The sequence below is a fragment of the Heterocephalus glaber genome, unplaced genomic scaffold (assembly GCF_053883595.1).
Source record: "Heterocephalus glaber isolate CG9 unplaced genomic scaffold, H.glaber_assembly_v1.0 deba00001461, whole genome shotgun sequence".
NCBI classification, from domain to species: Eukaryota; Metazoa; Chordata; class Mammalia; order Rodentia; family Bathyergidae; genus Heterocephalus; species Heterocephalus glaber.
The window spans coordinates 24,140,268-24,164,452 of NW_028258308.1; the positions used below are offsets into that span (position 1 = coordinate 24,140,268).

The 24,185-nt window shown below is 41.3% G+C and overlaps 2 protein-coding genes across 11 annotated transcripts in view; one reads left to right on the forward strand and one right to left on the reverse strand.

Moving 5' to 3' along the window:
• Window positions 1-11,791, forward strand: part of Mtus1 (microtubule associated scaffold protein 1) — a 207,934-nt gene extending 196,143 nt beyond the window's left edge. For all 10 annotated transcript variants that reach the window (XM_087217180.1, XM_087217181.1, XM_087217182.1 and 7 more), the window contains 7 exons: window positions 823-1,037; window positions 1,769-1,874; window positions 2,944-3,017; window positions 3,150-3,245; window positions 6,098-6,214; window positions 8,796-8,893; window positions 9,552-11,791. In XM_087217180.1, coding sequence (XP_087073306.1) covers window positions 823-1,037; window positions 1,769-1,874; window positions 2,944-3,017; window positions 3,150-3,245; window positions 6,098-6,214; window positions 8,796-8,893; window positions 9,552-9,765 — 920 coding nt within the window. In that variant the 3' untranslated portion in view covers window positions 9,766-11,791. The remainder of the gene's footprint in view (window positions 1-822; window positions 1,038-1,768; window positions 1,875-2,943; window positions 3,018-3,149; window positions 3,246-6,097; window positions 6,215-8,795; window positions 8,894-9,551) is intronic.
• An 815-nt stretch (window positions 11,792-12,606) lies between these two features.
• Window positions 12,607-24,185, reverse strand: part of Pdgfrl (platelet derived growth factor receptor like) — a 46,275-nt gene continuing 34,696 nt past the window's right edge. The window contains exons 3-6 of the mRNA XM_004853079.3: window positions 21,842-21,993; window positions 17,534-17,827; window positions 14,720-14,859; window positions 12,607-13,108 (exon numbers count right to left, since the gene is read on the reverse strand). Of these exons, the coding sequence (XP_004853136.2) occupies window positions 12,920-13,108; window positions 14,720-14,859; window positions 17,534-17,827; window positions 21,842-21,993 (775 nt within the window). The 3' untranslated portion in view covers window positions 12,607-12,919. The remainder of the gene's footprint in view (window positions 13,109-14,719; window positions 14,860-17,533; window positions 17,828-21,841; window positions 21,994-24,185) is intronic.

Below are 24,185 nucleotides of genomic sequence, written 5' to 3' on the forward strand. Positions count from 1 at the left end.
ATTACTTTAACTAACACTTGAGGTAATTAACCTATACACAAAAAAAGGTTTACTTTGGCTCATGTGTTTAAGGGCTTTAGTCTATGATTGGTTGCTCCCTTTACTTGAGTGAGGCAGCACTTCATGACAGGACCGCAGGGCCAAGCAAAACCCTGCTCATAGTTGGGAAGAGAATGAGAGAGAAGAGGAGCTTGGGGTCCCACAGTCCCCTTGAGGGCACAGCCCCAGTAATCTAAAGACTTTCTGACTAGACCCCACCTCCTGAGGGCACCACCACCTCCCAATGGTGCCATGCTGGGGAGCAAGACTTTACCATCCAAACTATTGATTGCATCCCTTCATTGTTTATGGATGTATCTTATTTTTAAGGCCTCTCTTTCTAGGCATTAATCTTATCATTATTTTAATATATCTTCATTTATATCTGAAGGAATAATCATTTGTGACAATCTGTATTGGTTACTTCTATTGCCACTTGCCATGTTCCCAAAGAAACATAAAGCATTAGAGGAAACTCACTCCAGGAACCAACCAATTTTATATTCCTTAGAATAATTAGTGACCTGAACTGTACCTCTTAAAGGTCCTACCACTTCCCAGTAGCACTGTGGGCTGAGGATCAAGCCTTAAACACGGCGTTTGGGGAACATTTACAATCCAAATGATAACTCTGGTCACCAAGAGCTGAGACGCTACTGTGTTTTATTGACAGACTATTATGTGATAACTCTAAAGTTATCACAGCTATGTATTTATATTGTGAATTTAGGACATTGAACAAATTAAATGGCATTTTCCCTTTTCTTTTTCATCTCTTTTTAGTTGCTGCTTCGACCACCTGTGAGAAATTAGAAAAAGCCAGGAATGAGTTGCAAGCAGCATATGAAGCATTTGTCCAGAAGCTAAACCAGCAGCACCAGACTGATCGAACAGAGCTAGAAAATCGGCTTAAGGAATTTTACACTGGGGAATGTGAAAAGCTTCAGAACATTTACATTGAAGAAGCAGAGAAGTATAAAGCTCAGTTGCAAGAGCAGGTCTGTGCCTTAGGAACAGGAGCGTGTTCTCAGTCATGGCTGCTTGCTTGAATTCTGATTGCTGTTAACATGTTTGTATGAGTTTTTCTTAGTCCTTTAGTAGATGGAAAAAGTTTTAGTTGAATTTTTTCTTGTGGTCAAAATGGTGTACATATGTTGAATTGAAGAGAAGAAAAAAAGAAAAGATAAAATTTAAGACAGCCCTGTCTAGAAATAATGCCTTTGGAACTATGCTGGTATTATGCTACTAAATCATTGATTTGCATTTCTTCTTTTTTTTTTTTTTTTTAAAAAAAAAGCACTTTTAAAATAACGCTTTCCTCCCACTAACTAGTATGCTGCAAACTTTTTAATTTTCTTGCTTAGTTTTTAATATAGTGGAAATTTACAGAGTGCCTGCTAGTTTGATACAGTGACATCACACAGTGCTACATGTGATGGGGCTGAGGATGTAGTGGACAGTGTGACAGGCACTGTGAAACATATCCTACTCATTATGATGAGCTCCTCCATTGCCATTAATGAACTCTGCGGAGCGTGAGCTCTGTGTCCCCCAGGAGGACAGTGTAGAGAGTCAGCAGTGGCCACTCTACACTGGGCTGTGGTTTAGATGTGTTAGGTACCCCATGAACTCAAACATGCTTGTATATAAAGTCTCCTAATGTTGCTGCTTGTTCAACTCGGGACTTTTTGTTTCCCTGGTAAACTTTCGTGTTGCTTGTTTCTTATAGTTTGACAACTTAAATGCTGCCCATGAAACCTCTAAGTTGGAAGTTGAAGCTAGCCACTCGGAGAAAATAGAATTGCTAAAGGAAGCCTATGAAACTTCCCTTTCAGGCAAGCATCCTTTCATGCTATTTAAACATGATATAATGGAAAAGCTTGGTATTTTTTAAAGATGGAAATGATTCATAACTTTTCCCCTCAGAGAATGCCCTGTGGTATTTGTTCGTCGTGTTTTGGTTTCTTTTTGCATTGTTAATTGTTAATGGATGCCCTTTGCCACCAAGCAGTCAAATAATAGTTTGTCATAAACACAAGATTTTAGGAAGAAAAGATTTGGAAGGCCTCTTTGGTGGTGGTGGTGAGTGGTGGGTGCTACTTCAGGTTTCTGAGAAGTTGAAGACGGTAGTTTAAATCCTGGCCGCATGGAGAATCCACACTGGGCACGCTTGCACACCAGCACTGCTGGGAAATGCAAATGGCACTTGTCGGAAGAAGAGCGAACCTTTTGTTATTATCTCACCTCTCATTACCAGAAAGGCTGAGTGGAGGGGAAAAAAACAAGAAGCCAGTCTGCCAGAATTCAGTCGCAGTGCAGCTGTAGCCTACGGTAAACCAGCTGCATCCTACACAGCAGCACATGGCCGTGTATTAGCTGGCTGTCTGACCTTTAGCAGGACTTATCAGAAAAACAGAAGCATGTGATGTCACAGGTGATGAAATATAAAAGTGACTGGTTCAAGGTAGACATTTAGTAAACATTGTTTTTTCTTCTTCCTGTTAGGAATGTGATTACATTTAGACTTCTCTTTGGAGTCTGAAGCCAGTGTCTTGAAACCCTGACCTTCATTCTGTTATCTAAGGTCTCTTGGCCTCGGCATGCCCAGTTTTAAGATGGGAACCTCTACCCTACCCACCTCATAAGCCTATTCTGAGAAGAGATTGCTCAGTTTCAATAACAGCATCAGACAGATGTAAAGGAACACAGTCCTAACTTCATAATCAGCTCCTACATTATATCCTTCAGTAATTGTGGAGTACAGTGATCTCATTGAATAGTATTGCTTTAAAAAAATCCCTTCTGGGGCTGGGGATTTAGATCAGTGGTTCCACCACCTGCCTCGCAAGTGGAAGGACCCGAGTTCCATCCCTGGTACCAAAAAAAAAAATCCCTTCTTTCCAGAAATCAAGAAAAGCCATGAAATGGAAAAGAAATCACTTGAGAATTTACTTTATGAGAAGCAGGAATCATTGGAGGTGGGTAAATCTGAATCTCCCCCCATCATCTTTCTTGATGTCTATGTGGCTTGGGTGTATGTTTCTGTGTCTCTTTATCCTGTTTCTGGTATCTTCTTATTAACTAACATTCTACATGTCATTGTGTTTTAGAAACAAATCAGTGATCTGAAGAGTGAAAATGATGCTTTGAATGAAAAGCTGAAATCAGAAGAACAAAAAAGAGTATCAAAAGAGAAGGCAAATTTAGTGAGTTTTGTGTTAATCTGTCATTTCTCATTTTTCCTTCTGCTCAGTTGCCTTTTAGGGTCAATTAAATGTCCTGCAGCCAGAGAAATAATACAGGTTTGGAGTTTGCAGGTTTTTGTGTGCCTGTGTGTGTGTGTGTGTGTGTGTGTGTGTGTGTATGTGTTTAACTGGTTAAAACAACTTCTTTGATCACTGGTGTCTCTTTTTAATCCTAAGAATTGACTTACAGATGAAATCCAATATATTTTGGTTGGTCAAAGTGAATACCTATAGGAAAATAAGAAAACTATCAATCTTTTATGTAAAGACCTTATTTTTGTTAGTAACCACTAAACTGTGATATAATTTACATACCACAGAGTTCACCATTTTAAAATATACAATTCAAGCCAGGTGTGGTGGCACACACCTGTAATACCAGCACTCAGGTAACTAAGGCAGGAGAATTGTTATGAGTTCAAGAGTGGCCTGGACTACATTGCAAGACCCTGTCTGAAAAAAACAAAAAACACAGTGGACTCTTGACTTACAAACTCATTTCATTCACTAGGGCTGGTTGTAACTCAAGTTGGTCAACTGAAGTCTCAGGCTCTTCTACACAATCTTCAAAGTCTCTCTCCTGTGTATAGGCAGATCTCAGTGTCCTTAGAGAGATATTGGCCCAGGATTTCACAATTAACCCCATACAGGAGAGGATGTTGTAATCTTCCTTCCAGAACTCTTTAAAGGTTAAATCTTTATCTGAGACCATCTGGAAGCACAAGCACCCACCATTCAGGTCATAACTCCAGGCTTTGGTTGTAAGTTAAAACAAAATCTGATAGTAACCCAAGTTGTTCATATGTCAAGCCTGTCATAACTCGATGGTCCATTGCATGTACAATTCATTGGGATTTAGTATATTCATAAAGTTGTACATTGGTCACCAGTACCTAATTCTAGAACATTTTTATCATCCAAAAAAGAAAACTCAATTCATTAGCATTCACCTCCCACTCTTAGTACCCCAGCACTGAGTAGCCACCTGTCTACACTCCACCTCTGTGGATTTGCTTGTTCTGGACATTTCATGAAAATAATCACATCATATAAGCCTTTTGTGATTGTCTCCTTCACTTGAGGCTCAGGGTTCTCAGGGTTCATCCGTGTGGTAGCACGCATTAGCACATCATTCTTCTTTATGGATAAATACTGTGTCATCTTATGGATAATTGTCTCTTTGGCAAAGTACAGATTTGTCTTGTAAACCCGGCTTTCTCTTACGACTTGTATCCTTACTCTCACCCTTATTTATTGGGGGGGGATATTTTTTCCTGCTTATGTCTTTAGTACCACCGTTTTCATTCGATACATTTATGCTCTGGAACTGCAGAAGCAAAGCATTTTTGACACTTAAAATCTGTTGCCAGCTTTCCAAGTACATTTGTAGAACTCTCAGTGAGATCCTCTTCCGACGATCAGCTTGGACAATCCCCTAGACATTTGATAAAATTAACTGAGATCATGTTCAAGAAAATTTCAAAATTCTTTATTCTGGAAGAATCTTAGCCAAAGTCAGTGTGTGACAGCACACGCCTGTAATCCCAACACTCGGGAGGCTGAGGCAGGAGGATGGCCTCCACTTCGAGGCCAGCCTGGGCTACACAGTGAGTTCAAGGTCAGCCTGAACTACATAGTGACACCCTGTCTTTACACACAAAGTGTAGACCTCACTAATGTTTCAGGGAATAGGTTTTAAAGAGCTTCCTGGAACACAAAGAGGGTTCTTCTACTGCAGCTAGTTTTGAAAAGCAGAGGAAGAAACAGGTCTAGGGGAGCAGTAATAACCAGAACCCTGCCCACCTCAGCATCAGAGGTTGTAGAAAAAGAGCACAAAAGAGTGAGATCAGAAAGAGACAGGCTGACAGAGAAGAAGTGATACAGAAGGTACTGGCTGTAAATGCTCTTATTTAAAAATAACAGAAGAAATTATGCTGTTCCCACCAACAAAAAGTAAGATTTGTTATTTTCTGAAAAATCATATGTAAAAATATTATACGAAAGGTTTGTGAAGCTTGGAAATGAAGATCTGGATGTTTGCCCTGTCCTGACCCTTTCTGGCTCTGGTACCTTTCCTGACCTTTTCTGAGTAATCCGTTAACCTCCAGGACAGTTTTCATCTTTCTTTAAAGGAAGGCATTTGGATTCTCCCAAAGAATTGGTCCAAAATGGAATCAACTGCCCCAAAGGGTGGTTTTGATATGCACAACACTGAGTCTTATCTAAGAAATGCCCTCGTTAAACAGCTTACCAATAGATCTTGTATATTGGGATGTCACAATATAAAATGATAGTGTTATGACTGCCCTAGTAATATGACAGGTCAAATGGCACCATCATGAAAAAACTCAGACTCAAGACCTGATTACTATTTTGCTTACTTTCAAGTGAGCTCTATAAATGTAGTATTGTCCCCTTTCTGATCAGGTACTGGCTTTGCTTAGAGAGAACTATTGTTCCCTTTTGTCCCTCCAAACACCTTGTGGCTAATCTCTAGTCAGACCTCTCTTCTTGTATTGCAAGCAATGGTTTCCTTATTGTTTCTAGTAACATATTTGATGCAACAAATATTTTTTTGATATTACTGATAAGTGATATTTTTTGTTTTCAATATTATAACCAAATTATTTGAGATTAAAATATTAGCTATTCTTTCTCACCTCTTTCTTTGAAATTACTGTTAAGAGGAAGGAAGTTCTTTGCTGCTTCTTCATCTAACGTCTAAATCCAATCAAAGATTCTTTATGGTAAGAATTTGAACTATGTGATTTTGTGAAATAAGTCAGAGCAATGTCTTCCTGTATTCTTTCCAGAAAAACCCTGAGATCATGTATCTGGAGCAAGAACTAGAAAGCCTGAAAGCTGTGTTAGAGATCAAGAATGAGAAACTGCATCAGCAGGATGTCAAGTTGATGAAAATGGAAAAACTGGTATGTCTCCTTCAGAACAGTGGATTGAGGATCTTACCAAATGGGGTAATGCTTGTGAAATAGGAATTGAGCTTGGAGATTTAGGATTGTGGACTTGAGTTAGCTGCTACTTAAAGATGTTTGAAATCATACAAAAGGTAAAAGTTACATTTTCTTTTCCAAGTTTATTCAAGGCTGATTTATTGTGGCCTTCTCAAACATTTATTTTTCAAGGCCTATGTTGAAATAGCATTCAGTTCTTGGACAAACTATAACAAACAGATCAGCTCATGTTCAGTGGTGTGTGAATCTTTATCTGCATAAGAAAAGATTTTAAATAATATAAAATCAATATTTTAACATACCAAAACCATTGGGGCAATGTAATCTGTCTAAATCCTCATCTTTTTCAGTAAATTAAAATATAAAATAATTATGCTTTAATAAGATTAATCCATTTGGACAAATAGCAAGCATTGTGAAAAATATGAATAAATTTAATTCACAGCATGCAGGACAGAGAACAGAAATGTGTGCGTGACGAGTCTACCCAGCACCATGTGTTTGAGGAGCTTGCTGAGTGTTCATTGTCAGTCTTGGCTTGGCCTTGACACAGCTGCTGCTAGCCAGCACTCTAACCAAGTTGGCAGGGCTGGCAAACAGCTTAAGTGATCCCAGGTGTTGCTGTGCTTTGCCCCTGACTGTGCCCATCACCTAGCACTACTTGCCTTGCTCCCCCAAGTTATGGGTGACTCATAGTTGAATAAGTTTCTCTTTCAAACCCAGAGCAGCCCTGAACAATAGGGAGGCTGGGAAGTCACTCTTGTCTGTTTTTTGTTCATTTAGAGTTTGAAGATTTGATTTAGTTTGGTCTAGAGACTATGACTTGTCTGTGTGTACATATGTATATAAACTTCATATCATCAAGAAATCTTGTTTTTTGTTTTTGTTTTAAGAACTGAAAGGAACTCGTGGTTAATAGGCCCAACCTAGTAGGCATACCGGTTGCTGCCAAAGGTCACGCTGTTAGACCGGGTGTGTGAGCTCTGCTAATCAGGCAGGCAGTGATGACTCAGATTATCCTGTTAATAATTTGTTGCCCATATGCCATTTATGCATCAGAACTTTCTAGATGATCATGTGCAATAAAACAGACCCTGTTGTAGAAGTAATAACATGCTTTAATTTTTTGTTGATCCATAGTATTTGTTTGTCACACCCAAGAGGTATCATGTTAATATCAGTTGGTGTCCAATTGTTATATGTTTGTACACAAGAATGTGTTGCTATGATGACAGCTACAGCCTGAGGTTGACTAAGGAAGAAAACTTGATATGAATATGAAAACTAGCGCTGCCAATAATTAGCTCTGACATTTTCAGGACTACTTCCCTTTTCTTTCTTTTTTTTTTTTTTTTTAAATGAAGGATTGGACCAGATAGTTTTTTTTTGTTTTGCTTTGTTTTATTTTGGGACTGGGGATCAAACTCAGGTCCTTGCACTTGCGCTTGGGAGGCAGGCGGTGGAACCGCTGAGCTGAATCCCCGGCCTGGACCAGATAGTATTTTAAGATCAATCACCACCCAGGCTGTAATTCCAGATTTTCCCACCTTATGTTTTTATTTTGAATTTCCATAGTTACCAAGCATTTCATAGTCCCTTTTTATTTTATTGTAGACTTGTTTTCTAGGAAGTTGTTTCACCTGAATGGCTTGACCTGAGCATTTTCTTGATACTGGGATGTCTTCAGAATAGAGATCCAAACTAGGCACTTTAGTCAAAGTAGAGCAATCATAATGCTGCAATGACAGTACCTTAAAATTAATTCTGACCAAGGTGTGTAGTTGCCTATTAAGTAATAAAATCGTGGCTTTAGAAAGTGAGCTGGGATGGAATCAGCTCCCCATCATGTTAAGTGATTAAATGTCTTTAATCTCTCAGCTGATCAGCTTGCTCCCCTTGAAAGTTCCGCATAGGCAGGAGAACAGGTGTATTTTGCATTGAGCCAAGGAGAGAAACCTTCTGTAGTGTTACTTCTTTCATTTGATGCTCTACGAACTTTGCTGCATTGTACTTTTGTGTGGCCACTCAGAGATAAATGCTGAAGAGTAACTATAAATCTGAAATGTATTTAAGGCCTTACTAAATGCAGCCAAGAACTATGAACTGTTGGCATACAAGTTTTCATGTGAGTTGTTTTTTGGGTTTTTTCACCCAAAACTCATGACAGGAATAGCTGTGACAAACAGGCTGCTCAGCTGCAGCATTTGCTGTACCACCTTAAAAGAGAACAGGCCCAGTGCCCAGGTTCCCCGGGGCAGGGCACCAGCTCTCAGAGGAGATTCTAAAAATGTGACCTGGGCGTGTCAGTTTTTAAGTGGCCTGGCGTATTTTTTTTAAATACATAGTATCTACATGCTCTATTTTGTTGCTTTAGAGTCTCTTTGTCGTGTGTCAGGGTATAAATACCTCAATGTGCTTTTAAATTTACCTAATTAAATCTCTCCAAAGTATGAGCGTGTCAGAAATATATCTTAAGAAACAAAGGAATTGTATTTCTCACTACTGTGTAATAGAAGTTGGAATTCTTCTTTATGCCAAGGTGGACAACAACACAACTCTGGTTGACAAATTGAAGCGATCCCAGCAGGAGAACGAAGAATTAAAAGCTCGGATGGACAAGCACATGGCAATTTCAAGGTAAAAATAAACCAGTCCCATTTTTCCTGATCGCCTTCCATCCTTGAACATGTTAGTTCATTCCACACTCCACCATGTCCCCCCTGGAAATGTATTTGAAGCAGGTGGTTACAAAAGTACTAATTTCCAAAATATGAAAAATTAGATTGATCTGTTCATGCTTTTACCAAAATGGCCTGGACCAAACAGAGACCTGAGTGGGGAACTCTTCTCCCAGAGTCCCTGCCTTACTGACTGAGAACACATTCAGGCCTGTGGGTGTGGCTTGTCCAGAGCACTTGCCTAGCACCCACAGGGCCTTGGCTTTTTTATCCCCAGCACCAACAGATAAGTAAGTCTTTTAAAAAAAGAAAACAGCTCCAAATATAAGATAGTCATAAAACATGTTGCATACCTGTGTCACATAGCCTACTACAAACTGCCCCAAAGGTGCAGCCCTTTTTTTTTTTTTAATCTCTTTTGCTCAGGCTTATGTTTCAGGTATTTGGGTTTAATATCTGGCTGGGTTTGGCCAGCTTTAATACCCATGACTTTCTGCAGGTTTCTATTTTCTCTCAATGCTGTAGGTTTTTGGACTTTCAAAGTTAAATTGCTGAAGTTTTTCAAGTTGGTTTTTAACTTAAATTCACATGGTTTCTGGCTCTTTTTTGTGTTCAAGGCAACTTTCCACTGAACAGGCCGTGCTGCAGGAGTCGCTGGAGAAGGAGTCAAAAGTCAACAAGCGACTCTCCATGGAGAATGAGGAACTGCTGTGGAAGCTGCACAATGGGGACCTGTGCAGCCCCAAGAGGTCCCCCACGTCCTCAGCCATCCCCTTTCAGTCACCCAGGAATTCGGGCTCCTTCCCCAGCCCTAGCGTTTCACCCAGATGACGCTTCCTGGAAGCCCCAAGAGACTCTGAGGGCAGTTGGATGCAGGTCTGCAGGACCGGCCCTAATAACCATCATGGGAGCAAGAGCTATATTAGCTCGCATGGAATTTCTGCAGGATAACTGGAAAGCAGCTACCACCAAAATTGGCTACATAGGAGACTGGAACTCTGGAGGAAGACTTTTGACTCTGTCCAAAGATTCCTGTAAAAAAGATTTCAGCATTGACATGGAACTTGTTGCACAAAGCACTTAAGGAATGAGAGAACCTTGTTCATTGCCTTTTTCACCTAAGCTTAAGAGGAAAAACTCAGGGCCCTATCAAGATAAAGATTTATAACCTTTGTAATGTTCTTCCCCACCGACACCTTCTTGTGATTTTTATTTCGTTCTGACTGTGGGTGGGGTATATGAATGGAATGGATGTGAGAGTGTCATGTGTCTGGTGCAGCCTTCTTTACTGTGTGACAAAAGTCAAAAGCTCAATATAGTTGGGTATGTACTAAATCAGATCGTAGTGTACACATTTCAACAAAAGCCATAGAAGACAAAGCAATAGTTGCTTGAGTTATAATTACCTACCACCAACTGTACTCAACCCTGTGACATAGCAGAGAGGGTATGATCAAAGCTCTGACTTGTCAACGTCTGTATAGTCTCCATATCTTTTTAGAGTAACTGGAGAGTTTTTCAATGTTCATCCTCATCAGTAAACTATTAGACTTTTCTGTAGGTTACATAATCCTAACACTCTACTATGATCGATTTTCTCAGGCTATGTGCAAATATAGAACCATAATTTTTTTTTAAATCTAAAGAAAAAATGCAGTACCAATGGATTGTTCTTCCTTATTTTTACCTTTGAGCTAAGCTATCCTTACAGATTTAAACTCTTATCTTCTCTCCCATTATCCTTATCTCTCCCTTTCCTTTTTCTACCATCCACAGCCACAAAAGCAAACCCTATACCTCCTACTTAGGCCTTTCCAGAGCCAGCTCATTTCCAAGGTGCTGAACTCATTTCCCATATAAACTAAGACCTGGATCTGATACACAGTTTTGGAAACTCATATAGAATGATGAGAAAGAGGCAGTTATTGCTAGAAGTAAGAAGGCTAGGATTCAGCACTCACTGGTAAGTAAAAGCACCTTGATTAAGGCAATAACACTGTGTTTAATAGAACAAAATACCTGGGAAGATGGTGCTAGTTTAAGGGTAACCTCGGAGCACTCCTTTCTTTAGAAAGGTAGCAGCATAGCCAGCTGACAAGTGGAAAATGTGGCTTGACAACTCTCCAAGTTACATTTGAACTTTTTAGAACTTCCCTTATCCACCCCCAGCTCAAAACTTTGTGGAAGGTAGGACAACTGTGGCTTTTCCTCCCATCCCTCCCTGCATGTCAATCTTGTGATGTGTCAGTATTTACTAATCTGCATTGGATGGCTGTGCAAATAGCCCCTATAGTAAGAACAGATTAGGAAACTAGAGGTGGGTATTTGAGTCATCAGCTACATGTACAATACATGGCCAGTTGATATTCATCATGCATGTTTATTTTAAATAGTGATTGTGTTTGAGGTCTTTAACCTCCAAGAGTTTATTATGTATGTAACTTCCATGTTTGCTTCCGATAAGTGGGTCATAGATTCACTGCCCGCTCCTGGAATATCTCTGCTCCCACTTCTATGTTGTTCTCAATGACACTGGCCAAAGTTGGGTTTGCCATTCATCCCCTATGCATTGTAATCTCATGCTATTCCCTGCTATCCTCCATATTGTTTAGGTGTCTTGGAAATCTTACAGCAATTAACAAAAATGTTCTCAGAGGATGGGAGACAACAGGAGAGAATATAGGAAATAAAATAGAGAATTTTTGAGATTTGTTTAAACCAAATGTTTCACACAGGATGCAAAATGTTAGCACGTCATAAAAATAGATGTGTAAACAATGGTAGCTGTGCTGTTTGTAGTGATGGAAAATTTTTTATTTTGATCAAATAAATAATGCTGGAATATTCAATATAAGAATTTCAGCCTCTGGCCTATTTTACTTTTCAAAATGTCACTCATTGTACTTCTTATAACCAAGATTATGTCTCCTAAGCCATTTCACAGAAATTTCTAGTCCAAACCATGGAATTTGTCATGGACTAAAATGGGCTCACAGAGCTAGAGTTAGGGCTGAGCTTTTTTAAATTCAAAGACATGTATTTGAGAAATAAATTTTGCCTGGTTTTAATACACTGCACTCTAAATACTTTTAAAGATAGGTCTAGACAAGGTTAAATATTTCTTGTCTAGCATGACTCTTCACAGTAACCCTTCTAGACCAGGGTGTACTTTTATTTTTGCTCTTTTTCTCCTTTCATTTGCTTGGCCCAAGTGTGCTCTGCAGAGCCAGTTTTTCCCTTACCCCTTGACCTTTCACTTTTCAAATAAACTTTTGACACCATTCAAAAAATTAAATATTTCTTAATCTATGTTATCTATGTTGAAAGTTAAACCTCTAAAAACACATGTTCTAGTTCTTATTGAATAATCTAAAATTAGGACTTTAGAGTTCATCCATTTACAAAGAAGCAAGTATACTTGATTTTTTTGATACCTTTGTAAAATCACATTAGCTTTAAATTGCTACTGAGGAAAAGTGATATGTCTAAGCATTTGAAACTTAAGTTGCTGCTTGTAGATAAGTAGCTGAACTATGTATTAGTACATTTAAAAAATCTGATGTAGTAGGATTATTACATCAAAGAGAACCCTATATATTGACTGAAGTATTACTGTCAAGAAATGTTTCTTAGTATCCTTCAAGCCAACTTAAAAAACAAGCACTTAACCCATTTTTAAATTTTTTATAAAAACTTGCTCATTTAATAGAAATGATTATATAAGGTTGTTGGTGTATATGCTTTTTTAGTATAAAAAACATGGACATAGGTAAGCAATCAAAATACATGCTTTCTGTTAGAAATACATGCTTTCTGTTAATAGATGGATGACTTCCTTTTAGTTTGGATGTCTGGATCTGACTCACAGGCAGGGATTGCCACTTGGTATTGATATCAGCCTGTGGCAAAGCACTAATAAAAAGCCCAAGACTGATTGTGTACACAAATGGGCTTTCCATCAGTTCACGATACTTCACTTTCCAAGTCAGGAAAACTCAACAATGGTGGCTACTGTAGTCTGTCCTCGGGGATTCTGAGCAGTGCAGATGTAATACCCTGCATCGATGGTCTCAAAGTCTTCAACTGTGATGATACTCTGGGAGATTCTTGTGGTGTGTCCGAGTCCTCTGTGGATCAGCCTCCAAGTATCTTGAATTGTTACAGGCCTTTCATCCTGTGCAATGACACCAACACAGACTGAAGCAAGAGTGACAAGCTGCTCTAAACAGCTCCCATGCACCCAACACAGTGTTCCTTTCGAAGTGCAAAACTCACACTTCTGTGTGAGCTTTTTGTATTTGGTATGCAGTGCTCATGGGTTCTGGGAGCTTTTCCACTGTGTAATCAGTCAAGACTGCATTTTTTCCAAGTGGAGTCTTAAATTTCGGGATGCTGTTTGGTGATTTCTTTCTGCCCTCTTTTTCAGTAAGCTTATACTTAATAAAAAGTATATCCTTTTGGAACTCTAAATGGAACTGGTATTGAGCATAAAAATATGGACCAAATTTTTCACTGCTTCCATCTTTATATTGCTCTCTTACATCTCCCCAAGTGGTTCTTATTCACAATTTAAAATCAGAAGCCCAAAACACTCATTGTAAATGAAGAAGAGCTCCTAGTTCGGCCTTAGGAGAGAAGAGGTACAATTAGGCATAAGAGCCATGGGACTTCAGAGGGAGGAAAGTTGTACTCTGAATGGATAAAATGATGCCCTAGATTATATGACATCCCTTTCTAGAAGGAAATGGTCACTTTTGAGATGTTTCAGCCAAATTTAGTGATAAAAATGTAGTGTTTTCTGAATCAATTTAATACTAATGTTACTAAGTTAATATTTTCTGCTCATAAAATAGAAATTAACAATGTAAAAAATATCAGCCCTCTGTTGGGAATCATTATTAACATCATCCCAGTGTGGCAACATTTTTTAATACCAAGTACCTGGTACTAGGATGCTGGAAAATATTACTCTTCAGGGATAGTTATTTCCCAGTCATGACAGCTTTTAGGTCAGAAGTATATTGGCCACTGAGAAGTGAAATCTCTTCTTGCAATAAAGGGATTATTCCATGTTGGTAGCAAAGCTATTTATTTCAATGATCAGAACATGCACAAAGGCTAAATATGCTGTAGTTGCTTTTATGGAAAGTCTATCTTTAAATGATCTCTGGCTTCACAGCACCTTTCTGACAGGCCTATATTTGTATGCCCACTTGGGTGTCTGCTCAGAGCTCCCATCACAGGGCACGGCTTGGATGGAGAATATTATGACAACACCGGAAGGAGGTAAGATTAATGTTTAGTAGACCCAGCAGATCAGGCTTTTAAAGACTGAGGTCCCTCCTTCCTCTTTGAGGCCACTGTTCCTTCTTAATTAGGGTTTTCGAAAACAAAAAATGCATATGAAGAGCATACACTGAGTGAATTGCCAATGGAGCCAATCCCTTTTTTCTTGTCCTTTAAAAGAAAACATTTGTGGGGCCAGGGATTTAGCTCTGTGGTGCTGTCACCTGCCTCGCAACTGCAAGGTCCCAAGTTCAATCCCCAGCACCAAAAAAAAAAGAAAAAAGAAAAGAAAACATTTGTAAATACACTGAAACATCTTAGACCAGTGATGGCGAACCTGATAACAAACAGCCCACTTTGGCATGAGTGCCATAGGTTCACCACCACTGTCTTGGATGAAGATAAGCTCTGGTCCCTACCATAGGCCCACACGTTTCTTGCACTGAATGGGGACAAAGGTGATTTTAAAAGGCTCTCCAAGGCCAGGAATGGTGCTTACCTTCTGCCCTGGAAAGAGCCATCTGAATTCCACCTCGACATCAGGCTCCCCTAGGACAGTGCAGAGCACACTGATGTCATCCCCACCTTTCACTTTGTTTGAGGGGGCCAAGATGGTTGTTGATGGGGGACCACTGGGGACTGGAAGTGAACAGGAGACAGGGAGTGTGAGATGAAATCCATGAATATGACACTAAAGACAAACCTACACATGTATTCTTTTCCCTGGCAAGAGATGTAACATTTCTGCCTATTGCACAGCTTCCCCACCAGCACGAGGCCAGTGTTAGCCCACTACTTTTGGTTTCCTTTGAAGCAGCCTCTGCCGCTCTCAGATGGAACAGAATGGAGTCTAGAATGACTCCAAGGCTCCAAGGCCACCATGCTGATAGGGTGGGAGGCTAACAGTTTGGCCAGGGGTCATGTGAAGGGAATAAAAAGGTGAGGCGGGGCGGGGGCGGGGGAGGTATTTCAGGTAAGAGCAAGAAGAACATAATGAAAGCAGCTGAATGGTAGCATCGGGAGGGTTGGAGGCGGACACATAGGTGTGTGGCCATCCATTCTCAGAAAAAACAGAAGCCTAAATAAATATATGGATAAGAAAGATGTTTCCAGGAAGGGCACTGGTGCTACCTGTGTTTGCAGTGCATTTACTTCATAGCATTTCAGAAACACATTTCTTCATTATTTCTTTGTTTGCAAGTAACTTTCATGATAGCCTAGAGCAAAGAAATGTGCTAGAAGCTGGGATCACAGGAGCCAACAAGCCAAAACCATACTCTGTGCCCTTTGAGTGTACATTCCTGGGGAGGGGCCGCTAAGCAAGTCATTATATGGTTTCTTTAAAACTGTGTTAAGAGACATGGGGGAGAAGCCCAGACTGCTCTGAAAGTTCAGAATAGTCTGAGCAAGGGAAGGCTTCCTTGAGAAAGCAAAGTCTGAACAAAGGAAGCAAAATCTTAAGGGTAAGCTTAAAAGACTTGGATGGGGAAAGGGGGACTGGCAGGCCAGAAATCCCTGGGTGCACAGCCCTTAAGGTGAGATGAAGGCTGCCCTGCCCCGAGTGGAGGCAGCAGAGGGAAGAAGAGGAGCCAGACCAGGCAGGTGAGGAGGACAGAGATGGAGAAGGGCAGGCCACATGGAAGACTGTGACTGTGGCCCTAGGAGAGAGGGGAACCTATGGGATAGTTTAATTGGAATTATAATCACCAACAGTGTGGAAAATGGATTGGAGAAAGAGGAAGACATGTTTAGAAAGATATTCGTATTTGTTCTAGAAATGTATGATAACTTGAGCCCTTTTCATAGTAAGGGTGGAGAGAAACCACTGCCTTTGAAAATGATTTAATGAAAGACTAAAAGACAGGAAGAGAAGGGGGCTGGGCTGGACTCTGAGCCTGCACACTGGGCAAATGTGCTGTCATCACTGAGGCAGAGAATGTAGGAGAACCAGACCCAGGAGAGCAATGCTGAGTGCACTGCTGGGCCCGTCGGAGCTGAGTGGCCTGTGGAGCACCTAAAGGCAGATGGGAGCTGGACACATGAACTCAGTGCTCATGGCTCTGGGCCACAGATACTCACTCGGGAGCCATTAATAAATACATAGATACGCATGAGGCCATGGGTATGGGTGAAGCTTCACTTCAAGAAGTGAAAAAGAAGGGGACTTTGGGGTGCCCTGATGTTTAAGAACAGAAGGCAAAGAGCTGACAAAGCAGAGTGAGAATGCTGGCAGGAGGGGGATGAGCAGAAAAGTGGCGCTGGGAGTCTGATACAGGAGAGATGGACTCTGGTTGGATGAGGACAGACACTGCCTGCTGAGTTTAATAGTGGAGAGTCCCTGAGATCCTTGGCAAGGCTGGCAAGGCTGTTCTGGTGGAGGACAGGGGAGAGAGCTAACAGGCAGGGGCTGAGGAGCGTGTGGGAGGAAAGGATGTGCAGCCAGGGAGTACAGAGGGCTCTTTCAGGGAGTCTGGCTGTGCTAAGAGAGAGGATGGCCTTAGCAAAGGGCTGAGGGTGGCCAAAGACAGTTTGTGAGAGTTACTTGGTAACAGAGAGTGGCCATGCCCTACTGAATAAGGCTCACAGCTGGGAACAGGAGGCATTAAAGAGCCCAAATTCTAATTTCAGAGAAAGCTAGCTCTGGGACATGCATTTCTCCACAGGGCTGCTTAAGAACCACAATAGCAGTGGGAAGGACTCCACCCCACTCACAGACCACTCAGCAGCAGAAGAGTTCTCAGAGAAAGGAAATTCATCTTGGAGGGATCACAGTGCATGGAGAAATCTTGCTCTCTCCTCTCCAGTGGGCTAGGAGGGGATTCTCTGCTGAGGCAGTCAAGGGAGAAAGAAGGCCCCAGGGAGGGATCTGCTCACCAGCCTGCCTCTGTGCCACCAGTTCAGGGTGGAAGAGTCCTGGGAGAGATGGCAGAATGGGGGCTACCGGGAGCCCAAGGCATCTGCTTGAGTGGCTGGCTACCTCATACTTCACCATCAAGGAAATGGAGGGGATTGTGGTTAAAACAAAGAGGCTGGGAGGATGTTCCAAGAGGAGGCTACAAATACAAGGGACTAATCAAACACAGAGGCAGTATCAGAGCTACTGGTGGGAGAATTTGGAGGGAGGCAATAAAGGAATGTTGGGTCAGAGTCAGGGCAAAGAAGTAGAACATTCTAGAAGTGGAAAGACAGTAGGGGAACCCATCAGAACAGCATTCTATGCCTCTATATTTCCATCCATAACAGAGAATAGCAGTTCCTGATGGGGACCCGTGTGAAGTAACTAAAATCCAGGAATTGGGGGTAGCAGACTTACCCTCCACATAGAGCAGTTGGTACTTGATGGAGATCTGAGACTTGCCCCCGGCCTCGGCCTTGCAATAGACCACCCCCTGGTGGTCATAATGAGGCTGCAGATACACAAAGCCTCTCTTCAAGTCGTAAATAATGTCCGTTCCATTGGCTGGGATTTCCTTGGCAGGGAACTCCCTATGCAGTGTGACTTTGGCTGACAGCACAGTCACTCGACAAGGAACCACAGCCTGTCTGTCCGGGTTCAGGTAGACAACATCAAAATAACTGGCAGAAGGTACAAAGAGTTCTCCTTTCTCTGCAAAAGGGAAAACACATTCTCATTTACAGTGGAGACATTTGTTAAGAGTGCCTTAAGGATTCTTAACACTCATGCACAAAGATGAGAGGACTTGCAATGAACTCAGAATACTGGGTCCTTTTAAACAGAGAAAGCTGACTTTCTCATGCTTTTTATTTTTTTGGAAGAATGATTTTACTTCTGCTACAGATTATATGTTGAAGGTTCCCCCAAAGTCTACATGTTAAAGGCTTGGTCCCCACAGTGGCACTACTGCGAGGTGTTAAACCCTTTAGGAGTTGGGGCCTAGTGGGAGGGCCTGGCATGTGGCTTAAGAGGGGATTGTGAGTCTTTTCTTTTTTGCTTCCTGGCCATGAGGTGAGTGCTTTTGCTTTACTACATGATCCTGCCACGATGTGCTGCCTTGCCACAGGCCCAACGAGATGGGGCCAATTGATCATGGACTGGAACTTCCAAAACTGTAAGCCAAAATGAACCCTTACTATTGAAAAGTTAATTGCCTTGAGTATTTTCCTTTGGTGACACAGAGCTGACCAACACACTTCTCATCTCCTTAAAAGAAACAAAAAAGGTCTTAGTTCCAACCCAAATCAGACCATGGATCACCACACTGAGGAAGAAGGGAAGAAGACTGATTTCTTTATGTTAAGAGCAATTTTAAATCTTGGAACAATTCCTGCTTTTATGCAGAGAAATTAGCCCCATAGCTATAGTCAGTAACTGCCAACTGGGAGACATTTCCCAACACATTGAGTTCTTCTGGTAGGCTCAGCACTGTGACAGTATCTGCATCCTCATCTGCCTTGTTCCCTGCCCACAGGACCTAAAGCCACCCAAGATAGTATAAGGGAGTGGAGCAGGGACAGGGAGGAACCTGCTGGTCTCAGGTCTGGCCTCTGCTTGACCACTACTTGGCTGGGAACCTTCAGTCAACCTCTTACCTCCTTATCTTCCCTCTGAAATGTATTCTAGCAGATCCTTTGAACCCTAGATTGATGGCATTTTTATCCTACATAAATGGGATAAAGAAGGACTGGCTGACCCATGCTACCCTTAAGTCAAGGGTCTGGGGTGTATATGTGTATGTCTGTGTACCCATGTGTTTTGTTTATTTGGCACAGCACATTAAATCCTTATCTTTTGGATTATTCTATCAGGGAATTTTATAGTAATCACTAAGATAAATCTTTGGAGCTAAGCATACCACACAATCCTTGTTAAAGGGTTTCTTCTGTTTTCCTTGTAGTATTTCTGAAACAAGTCATTATTCTTGGCTTTCTCCTCCACTAGCTTTCTATGTTACCACTGTATGATGTTTTGGGTTGGTAACGGGATTCCTGGAAACTACATCAAATGTCTCCATGGGCCAAAGCTCTTTTGCTGCAAGAACCAAGTTCACAAACATGGAAGTCCTTCCTCTTGGCTCTATAATTAGGAAGTAGTATGTTATAGCTCAGAGAGTCTCCATCATTGCCAGGCTTTGTATCAACCAGCTTGGGTGATTCATGCTACTTTATGATAATTTGACTTTCAGGCTTTGGCAAGGGGCATTTTCTATTATACCTGGCATCCCCGTGCTTACACAGAGTGTGTCTATATGGCCTGGGATGTGTTACTTCATTTGTCCATGCTTCGACATCCCCCTTCATAAAGAGAATATGGAGTAGATAATATTAAAGACCTTTTTAGCAATAACACTTAAGGATTTTACAATTATAAGATTGTAGAGGCAAATTTTGCTTTAAGGACTTGTAAGTAGAACCAATGAGCCAGGCCAGAAGAATTAAACAATCTGAATTTCAGACCACAAAATGATACCTTACCTCTTGTACTATGATATGTGCTTTAATTTAAAGTATTTGCATAGCTAGAGGTATAGCTCAGTAGTAGAATGCTTGCTTAGTATGCACAAGGCCCAGGTTTCTATGCCCAGAATCCCCTGCACACACACACACACACACACACACACACACACACACAGACTCTATGTATGTACTGTCTACATCCTGAATCCACAGGCCTTTCAAACCTGGAGTGACTTCTGTCTACAACAGAAAAAGTATGTTGAAATTCATTTTTTAAATTATAGGTAAAATATGTCTCTTATAAATGTGTTTATGCATGTAACATATTATTTTATTATTTTTTTTACTAAACACATGGGATTTTATATTTCAAAAAATTAAAGTCTATAAACTAATATCCACATTATGGAAAATTCAGTATTTGGTAAAATACTTATTAACGTGGTTTTCCTACATATGAAAAATAATTGCTCAGGCCTTGCACTCTAAGAGAGCCCTCCTGCCTGTAATGTTCTCCGCCTTGATGGGTGATAGTTACACGTGTCTGCTCCCTGAGGACAACTTACTGAGCTGTATACTCAGGACCTGAATGTTTACCTTTATGTATGTTATAGGAATAGGAAGTGGGAGAAGAAGCCCTTCTGAGAGCCTTCTGGATAAAGATGAAGAGAAAATATGTGGGGCAATCACTTAATCCAACAGTGTACAAATTAATAACAGTTAGTCCCCCAAAAGAAGCTTCAAAGTATTTTCATCCAAACTCTAAGAATGAACGGCAGCTATTCTCTACATGGGTAGTGGAGAAGCATATGTTCTGAAAGAATTCAGAGCTAGCAATGGGAACCTCAGCTTCTGTAACCAGCCATCTGGGTTTTCCAAATCCATCCACACTTGGAAGGACAAACTGCCAAACCCTATAATGAAAATCCACCTGGACATTTGGCTTAGCATTGAGGAAATTTTAAAAAGACACAACATATTTGGTCACTTCTGGTTTTGACTTGGTTTCTGCTTTGTTTTGTTTTTTGAAACAAAGTCTCACTAAGTAATTCAGGCTGGCCTTTAACTATATAGCCCAGGCTGGCTCAAACTCACAGCTATCCTCCTGCCTTAACCTCCCGAGTGTCGATCTTACACAAGTGTGCACCACCACACCTGCCTTGACTTTGTTTCTTGAAAGTCAAGGTAAATCTGTTTTAGCCTCCCTAAAGGACATCAGTAAATTAAGAAAGAGACCTACTTACAAAATTCAAAGAGAACCCATAAATCTAATGGAATATTGTCCTCAAGTGAAGCCTTCAGTTAAAAACCTGAAACAGTCTGGGAAGACACAATAGTGCTAAACTTGGCAAAGGATCTTTATTGAGCAACTTGACATGTGGCTTCCATCCTTGTTTGGGATAATGGACTCTTACTTGTCTTAGCTGCCTTTTCTACTGTTGCTTTGCAGTGTGATATACAAAGGGCATATGCACAATTCTGTGCAGCATCTTCCAAAATGAAGACCCAAAGGGATTGCCTGTGAGCAACTGAGAACAATGCTCCTGACAGTTCCAGCCAGTTCTATCGGTCTGTTTAATGCTTTGTCCTAGAGAGAGTTTAAGCAGTAATAACACTGGATCCTAGGTCAGAAAAACAGTTTGATTCCTTACTCTGACACTGAAAACTGGAAGTTGGAAAACTGGAGTTTTGGATAGTACTATCCAATAGAACTGTCTGTGATGGAAATGTTCTCCGTGCTGTCCAGTACCACAGCCACTAGCTACACATCACCACCGAACCTGAAATGTGGCAAGTGTGACCAAGGACATCAGTTTTTAATTTTATTTAATTTCAACTAATAATTATATTTAAGTACCCCATGTGTTCAGAGACTACCATACTGAGCCATACAGGTAGAGACCTTAGAATCAGTTCTGTGTTCAAATCCTGGTACCACCACTTACTTGCTGTGTGACCTTAGAGATTTAGCTAATCTCTCTAAACCTCAACTTTCCCATAGGAAAAAAGAAAAAAAGAAATGATGTTCATACTTACTCTGAAGTACTGCAGGATTTACATGATGTAATTGATGTAAAGCATTTAGCCCAGAGCCTAAATAGCGAGGGCTCTTCCTATCATTTGCTATTCAGCATGCAGTGGAAATCCCAGTTCTGGGCCAAGTGCAGAAGTTGGAAGGGTTCCACTAATGCACTAAGCACATTACCTGTAAAAAAGATGTAGGTAGAGCCCGTTCTGGCCTCGTCCCTTCTGCAGATGTAGCCAGTGCAGAGCTGCCCCCAGCAGCTGAATTCCCCTGTGTCGGCTGCGGTGGAGTTGACTAGGGTCAGCTGGCTGTAGCGCTCATGTTGCTTCACGCTGAGTACAAGAAAGGGGGATGCAGGGCAGGTCAGAGCAGGGCAGGCACCTTCCAGTCACCACTCTACTCCATTGCTCTCAGATGTAAACAGCCTGAAGACTTGAGGCAGATTCATACTTCCCCGCAGATGGCACAAAGCAAGCAAAGTATGTTTTAGGGAGAAGGTGTGTAGCGGGAAGCAAAGATAAAAGCCTTTCCTAGAAGGAAATCATTCACAACAATTATGTTTTCCAAAGAGGAAATTCTCTCTGGCCTCAGAACTGGGGTTTCCATAAGTAAGATCATGAGTATATTAACAATGTGGCCTCCGAAGCTCAGCCAAAAAGCCTTGGACTGGTGTTTTGCTTTGAGCCTGTATTTCTAATGAATTTTCTTAAAAGCAAACAACATAAATAAAAGCACACAGGATTATCCAATATCCAAAATCATTTTCATCAATAAGTCTCTGAATAAAAGCTTGGACTCTTAAGGAGGTGACATTATCATACTAAAAATAAAATCTTTCCCTAAAAGAAAGATTGCATTGGCTGCTAAGATGCTGTTATGATTTAGATCCTCAAAGGCCCCCAGAAGTTTCATGTGTTCAGAGGTGGGGCTTCTGGAAGGTGATTGGATCACAGAAGCCCTGACTATGCCGAGGAAGTGGAGTCTGATTGGAGGGAGTCACTAGAGGGGTGACCCAGAAAGGTGTATTCTCCTCTTTGGCTTCTCCCTTGACTCTACTTTCTGACTGCCAAGACATGGGCAGCTTTCTCCACAGAACCCTTCCAGCATGTTCTTCCTGGCTTGGAGCCAACCGACTACGAACTGAATCCTCTAAAACCTGTGAGCCAAAATAACTGTCTCCTCCTTTAAATTGTGGGTGTGGAGTATTATATCCCAGCTACAGGAAAATACCCAGCATGCAACCCACCTCTGGTGGACCTTCGGCTTTTCCTATGGTCTCACCCTATTATTTCTATTTTTATTTTCTCTCTTGTATTTTTATTTTGTCCTGTGGCAAATATGTTTGCAAGACACTTCAATTCCTTTTCGAGTTGAAGAAAGACATATTGCCCAGTAAACACTAGTATTGGCTAATTGTAATTAATTGTATAATAGCATGACAGGAATCCAGATTTATCATCCTCACAATGGATGCTCTCCCGTGGCTGACTCTCAGCTTTTGGGGATCCAAAATAAATGGCTCTAGCCAGAGGATCATCTCAAATGTCCAAATGCTTCACTTCTCTGAGCTCCACATACTTTTTGGATGTAGTCAAGATTCTCCTGTTTTATGTTACATCAATATCCACATGTTCACCACTGGAAATTTAACACACCCAAAATGTCCAGTTGGTGGCTCCTAAACAGAGCCCTGCCTGATTCACTGCTGAATAGCTTGCTGTGGTCACCAGTGCTGCCAAGAGGTGTCTCTGTACTCCCACTCCATCAACTGCCTCCTTTACACTGAAAGGAAATCTCTCCTCCCTCACGAAGCTTCTAATTACAATAGACTGTCAGGAATCTCCCCCACTTTCTCCTCATGAAGTAATTTGCTCCCTTGTTCTCTATCCCTGGATACCTCTGGCTTCCTGTTATTACACTAGATCGTAATAAGGGAAGGGACTGAGCCCTATTTGGTTTATATTCCCTAAGTGACAAATCTGTATAGAGTACATGTAAGGATTCCCTAAACAAGAGTGATTTGAAATTGGATTGAACCAGACAGTTGAAAATGGAAAGAACCTTGAAAAGCAGCCATCCAGCTCTCCATTGTGTAGATGCTGTAGTTTGGGTCGCTCAAAGGCTCCTGTGTTGCAGGCTTGAACCCAGCCCATGGCACCTTTAGGAAGCGGTGGAACCTTTAGAAGGGGGTGGGGGAGGTCTTCTAGTCATTGTGGGTGTAGGGGAGAGTAAGACCCTCTCCGTCTCTTCCTTTTCCTCTTTTTCTGCTTTCCACCCATGAGGAGAGGGGTTTTGTTCCACCATAAACCCCCACCATGATGTGCTAACACTGGCCCAAATCCACAAGGCCAATAAATCACAGCCTGGAACCTCCAAAGTTGTAAGTCAAAATAAACCTTTCTTCTGTATCTCACAGTAATAGGAAGGTGAGACCAGAGATGGAAAAGCTGAGTCTCAGTCACAGAAGTGACATCCTGAGACCTACAGCTGCTGACCAATTGAGCAAGTCTTCCTAAGTCACTTG